This window comes from Schistocerca americana, chromosome 8 (assembly GCF_021461395.2).
Source record: "Schistocerca americana isolate TAMUIC-IGC-003095 chromosome 8, iqSchAmer2.1, whole genome shotgun sequence".
NCBI lineage: Eukaryota > Metazoa > Arthropoda > Insecta > Orthoptera > Acrididae > Schistocerca > Schistocerca americana.
In genome coordinates this window covers 195,967,986-195,973,985 of record NC_060126.1, presented here as the reverse complement: position 1 = coordinate 195,973,985, position 6,000 = coordinate 195,967,986, and the positions used below count along the sequence as shown (strand labels likewise).

Here is a 6,000-nt window from a genome sequence, read left to right as displayed (position 1 = left end):
TCAAGGTTTCAATTACTTTATAGTTAAGCATGAAGTGACATTTAAGGATCCCGAAACAAGTGCATACACAAACAGCATCAAAGGCTCCCTTCACAGAACCAGACTGTGCAAAAAACTTTTTGATTGTTATTTGTTCGAATATGTGTGGCATGAAAGGTATTCTCAAAAATGGGATTTATTTATGCATTTTATGAAGACTGCAGCAACAGTGTACAAGCCCTAGTGTGATGTGTTTGTTTCAATAACATCCTGGTAATGTTTTTTCATGTTTTATGGAATTCATTAGTTGTTGCTATATTATTATATTCTTGGGGATGTGATCCCTCTATGTAACTCAACAAAAGCCTGCTTGTTTTTGTTGCTTCCTTGTATTTTCAAAGCACCATTAGTGGCCTGTATTACCTGGTGTTTCTTAAATACAAAGCAGTGAAAACCTTGTACCATAAAACAAGGTCTTATTTTGTTGCATAGACAGATGACATCTGTAACAGTATAATGATGATAACACATGTTAAATCATTTATTACATGCTTGCATGTGTCAATGTTTTTCGGCAAAACTTGAGTTTCATTGCACTAAGATATGCATTATCCTAAAGGATATTATGTTAAAATGCAATATTTGTTTTGCCCACAATTGAAACCAAAACACTGTTCTTACTGACTAGGCAAATCAGCTGTTCTGACATTTTTCATTTCTGCCATTGCTCGCAATAGGCATTGTCAATATGTGCTTCAACGTAACAGCACCAAAGTTTTACTGAAACAAGTATAGTAATCGTAGCACAGTGTAAAATATTTGTAACTGTAAAAAATTAACTATGACACAGACATAAACTTGTGTGCCACGAGCACATAATATTATAATAACTAACAGTTCATATATATTCCATGTGGACTTACGTTTACCAAGGGGGACAGGGGGGGGGGGGATTAGGAAACCAAAACAGCACTATATATCAGAATATAAAATAGCATAATAAACTGCCAAAAGTAATGAAAAAGATCACTGAAATACATGTGTTTCAAAAGGCAGGTAAAACATTCTTCATAAATAATGCATACTACACAATTAATGATTATTTAGAGGGCTCAGATTAGTGGATAGTGAAGAAAGGGGATAAATAAAACACCCCGTCACATTCCACTATGTGACCATGGTTAACTGCTTTCACAAGAAAATCATGTGTGTAGCATGGCAGTAATGTTTTGTCCTCCTACTGAGTTCAAATCTCACTCGTTGTGGGAGGGACAGTGACTTGGTTTTTCAGGTGGACTGAGGAGCATAGCTGAATATGTGTAGGCATGGAATCTGCTTTCTGAATGTGTGGGAGTTGGTGCAAAGGACGCAGCAGCATCTTTACAGTCCAGGAGTCACCAATGGGTGTCCTTAGTGTGTTCGACAATGAAGAATGGAGCTGAGTCTCATATTTTGAGACCTCAGAACAAACTGTGTGTTAATCAAGGAGTACCATACAATAGGAACCAACTAAGTGAAGCAATATAGCTGTTAAGGCACTGACCTCTTGTTTAGAAGGATGTAGTTGTTCTGCCCCATCATCCTGATTTATATTTTCCATGGTTTTCCTAATTCACTAAGGTACATGCTTAATCAAGGCCATGGTGGATCATATGTCCTATCCTTGTACACCACCTCTCCTATCCTCATAAATGTGTTATGTATTCTGCGGGTTGTATATTTTGAGCTATGTATAGATTCACATTGTATTACCTTCACATTTCCTATATCATAGAAGGGTAGTCTATGGATGAATAAAGATAATAGTTACAACATGCGCAAGTGGTGGCAAAAAAGGAATGGAACATGTCGTTCAGCCTCTAGAGTTTTAATTCGGGTCACTCACTGCAGACTGTCGACACCACCAACCAGCATATGCAGATGGTTCAGTGTGGTGATGGCTGCAGTAAGATTCCTTTTAGCACAGTCCAATTGTTTTATATCTCGCGTTATTTCTTTCACCATTTCTTCAGATTGTTCAGCCTTCGTTTTTATATCTTTTATGTGGACGAATAGTTGCCGAATAACACGCTGTGCTTCTTCCAAAGCTGCACGTCCATCCTAAAACAATAAAGCTGGTTGACATCGTCACACAATATACAATTGGCATTACAGCAAAATCCGGCAAAGACTTGGAGAGAACATTTTTCTCACACACCTGGCCAACATTTGTTTGACCCCTAACGACTGATCGGATTTCGTCATCAATTGATCTGATTTTGTACTGCATATTGCCAATAACATCGTCGATGTTTGACAGTGACTGTTCCGTTGGGAACAGTGTATTGATATAGTCAACAGCATTAAAATCTGGCTTATCTAGTGGGTCACTGCTTGGTAGTACCTGTGACAATAGCAATTTTATTCGTCATCAGTGAATAATGATCATAAACATACTTAATTTCATATTAATAATCAGCAAATATTTAATATTACACCAACAACACGTTTGTGTGCATAGAATATGCAAACTCTAGATTGTAGTTGTTTTGCCTACTTGTTCAATGGCACGCTGAACTTCTGGTGGAAAATTAATTAAGACTTCGGAAATTTCTTCATCCTGGATATCTTCCTCTTCGACATTTGCCATCGTTAAACCCAGTTAATCGTACACATAATACTTTGTTTACAACAATCACTCTTCCACGCCTCCGCAACACTCCTGTCAGTTTCGCCAACATAACTAATGCAGCTGTCAACTGTTGTAACAAAAGACAACCGTATCACACGCTTTTGGCACGTCGCAACAGTAGTTTGTTTATGGTTTTTCGCAAGTGCTAGGTGGAGTATTGTTATAGTCACGCTAGAAGTAGAGTGTTCTGTAGAATCCCAGAATAGCGACTCAGTGATTTGTGCTATTCTTTTTCCCTGTAGTTATCTAATGAAAAACTGTTAATACACTAAAAAGCGACTATGCCGGAGCAAGACGTATTAAAATCTATTGAACAGGACGGTGAGTACGAGATCGTCTCGACAAACAGCAGATAGATAAGTTAAGACACTGTCAGAAGGAAATAATACACAGCAATGTTAAATAGGCTTCCCTGGCCAGTGTCATGAGGATTAAAATACTTGTGTGTGTTTTACCACGCCGCTGTATAAATACTTTAATTATAAACTGTAAAACCACAGTTTCGAACATACTTATTATAAAGAACTTCCTCAGGGCAAAACTGCTTTTGGTGTAGGAAGGCCGTTGTAATGCGGCCGAAACGTTGGGTCTACAGTTTATAATTACAGTATTTTACACACTGACGTGGTACAACACTCAGAAGAATTTTAATGAATATATCAGTCTTCTGATGAACATGTAACGTGAGCTGATAGAGTTACATTATCGTCTAGACTCAGAAACACCATGATATTGCTGACGTCCACAGGAGTTTATTGCACTGTAGTATCAACTATTTTATCGTTGCAGTTACGCCAAGATTGACACGTAACAGTATGTAAAGATTGCATCTTTAATGTGGTAAATATTTGAGATATTTGTTATAGCCACTTACGAAATGTTAAATACAACTTATCATATAATACATATCAGTAAGTGGGCACCATGGAGCTATGTGTAACGTTTATGATATAGTTTATAATTGTTTTGCAAATGAGACTTTCCACATCATAATGCTTATTGTGTGGTCTGTACAACAAGTTACATTGTGATCTTCAGTCTAAGTGCACAAATCTGCAAGCTAGTCTGGCCTGTGGAAGTCTCTCCAACTCTTCATGTTTACTGCAGGCTAAATCCTTTTGAACCTGCATACTGAATTTGAGCCTCGGTCTTCCTTACAGTTTTTACGCCGTAAACGTACTTCCATCACCAAATAAAGAATTTCTTGATGCCTCAGGATGTGTCCTTTCTCCTCCTCCCTTCTCTTAATCAAGTTATGCCACAAAATGCTTTATTCCGATTTAGTTCAGTACTTCCTTGTTAGGTATTAAGTCAAATCTTCATAATTCTTCTGTAGCACCATATTTCAGAAGTTTCTATTCTCTTCTTGTCTGAACAGTTTAGCCTGCTGTACATGTTTCACTTCCTTACAAGGGTACTCTAAAGTCAATTACTAAATTTGTATTTGAAGTTGGCAAGTTTATACTTCTTCAGTCTACTCTAGGGTTCTTGTTTCCACTTGGGGTTTTCAGTCTCCTATCTGAGATGTGAGATTTTAATGGAATGTTCAGAACAACAGCTAATGGGATTTGATTCAGCAGCTCTGTGTGAGAGTTATTGGTTATAGTAGATTAAAACAGATGAATTGATGAATTGTATGTCCAGCTTGTGTGTCCAGTCAGCACCATGTAGGGGTGAATATATATGTGTGTGAAAGAGAGAGAGAGAGAGAGATTGATTGATTACAGATGAAGAGATACTGAATCAAATCGGGGAGAAACAAGTGTTGTGACACGATTTTTTTAAAAAAAAAAAAAAAAAAAAAAAAAAAAAAAAAAAAAAGAGGATAGCGTTTTGGTACAAATACTGAGGCATCAAGGAAGAGCCAGTTTGCTAATGTGGAGAAGTTTAGTGGATAAAAATTGTGGAAGAATGCAAAAAAGTACTCATCAGAGTTGTAGATACTTGCACAGGATAAACTGTCATGGAGAACTGCATCAAACCAGACTTCGGGCAGAAGACACCACCACCAACGATAACAACCACAACGGTGGTTAAATATTGTTAGCAGTGTCATCCATTAGTCATTTCTTGAGGTTCATATTCTTGCCATATTCTGGACATCATCAGTGTGCAGGTACTGTATGGTGTTGTTTGCTAATCCTTTTAATATATTATTCTTAACAGGACAAAATCTTCAGGTGTAAAAATAATTTTATGAGTACCCAAAAGGAGTGTAACAAGTTACTACAGTATATACAAATTATGCAGTGGATAATATTGGTAGCTCCTTGGTGCTATCTGCACATGATCCAGCAGTATATAAGAGTATATAAGAAGTCATACTTCTAGGAAATTGTTTTGAAAGGCAGAAAGAACCATGGGGGATCAATGCTTTATTCAAAGACTGGCATCATCAACATCAGTGTTCTGCGTAAAGGCAGATTTTCACGTGGTAGTTCTCCAGGCTGTCTGGTCTTCTGCCATCCTCTTCAGGTCTGCATAATTTCCTCTTCCCTTTATGTCATCTATCATCTTGCATCTCCTTCTTCCTCTCAGTCTTCTCCCACAAACCAATCCTTCCAAAGCATCTACTAGCAAGCACTCCCTTCTCAATGAATGTCCCAACCAGTTCTTTTTCCTTTCTCTTACAACCTTCTGCAGACATCTTCTCTCACCAACCCTTTCGAATACCTTTTCATTACTCACTCTTTCCATCCAGCTTATTCCCTCCATTCTCCTCCACATCCACATCTCAAATGCTTCTAACCTTTTTTCATCCTCTCATCTCAACGTCCATGTTTCTGCCCCATATAGTGTCACACTCCAGACAAAACATTTTCCAAGCCTTTTCCTTAGAGTTTCCTCTTTCTGTTGAATGCCTCCTTCGCTATGGCAATTCGAGTTTTCACCTCCTGGTGACATCTCAAGTCTTCAGTTATTGTGCTTCCAAGATATTTAAATTCACTTACTTGGCTAATGGTAGATTGTCCTATTTTAATATTGGACAGTCTGCGTCTTGTACTGATGACGATACTCTTTGTTTTTGCTGTGTTTATTTGCATTCCATATTCCACACAAGCTTCATTCAGATCTATGAACATGTTATTCACTGTCCGCTCACTTTCTGCCACTAATACCATGTCATCAGCAAATCTTATACATTCAATTCTCTTTCCACCAATACATATTCCTCTTTTCCCAACTAATATTTTCACAACAATCTCTTCAAAGTATACATTAAACAACAGTGGGGAAAGGCAACAACCTTGTCTAACACCTCGTCCAATGCTGCTTTCTTTTGACATTTCGTTTCCAATCCTTATCCTTACTTTCTGGTGTAAATATATATTCTGTATCAATCGGCTCTC

The 6,000-nt window shown here is 37.6% G+C and overlaps 2 protein-coding genes across 2 annotated transcripts in view; one reads left to right on the top strand and one right to left on the bottom strand.

The window, feature by feature from the left end:
- LOC124545321 (vacuolar protein sorting-associated protein 53 homolog) overlaps nucleotides 1-2,683 on the bottom strand; it is a 158,149-nt gene extending 155,466 nt beyond the window's left edge. The window contains exons 1-3 of the mRNA XM_047124222.1: nucleotides 2,516-2,683; nucleotides 2,177-2,362; nucleotides 1,865-2,079 (exon numbers count right to left, since the gene is read on the bottom strand). Of these exons, the coding sequence (XP_046980178.1) occupies nucleotides 1,865-2,079; nucleotides 2,177-2,362; nucleotides 2,516-2,608 (494 nt within the window). The 5' untranslated portion in view covers nucleotides 2,609-2,683. The remainder of the gene's footprint in view (nucleotides 1-1,864; nucleotides 2,080-2,176; nucleotides 2,363-2,515) is intronic.
- A 78-nt stretch (nucleotides 2,684-2,761) lies between these two features.
- The window catches only part of LOC124545376 (conserved oligomeric Golgi complex subunit 5), a 128,771-nt gene continuing 125,532 nt past the window's right edge, over nucleotides 2,762-6,000 (top strand). Inside the window, exon 1 of the mRNA XM_047124287.1 lies at nucleotides 2,762-2,971. Within this exon, the coding sequence (XP_046980243.1) occupies nucleotides 2,932-2,971 (40 nt within the window). The 5' untranslated portion in view covers nucleotides 2,762-2,931. The remainder of the gene's footprint in view (nucleotides 2,972-6,000) is intronic.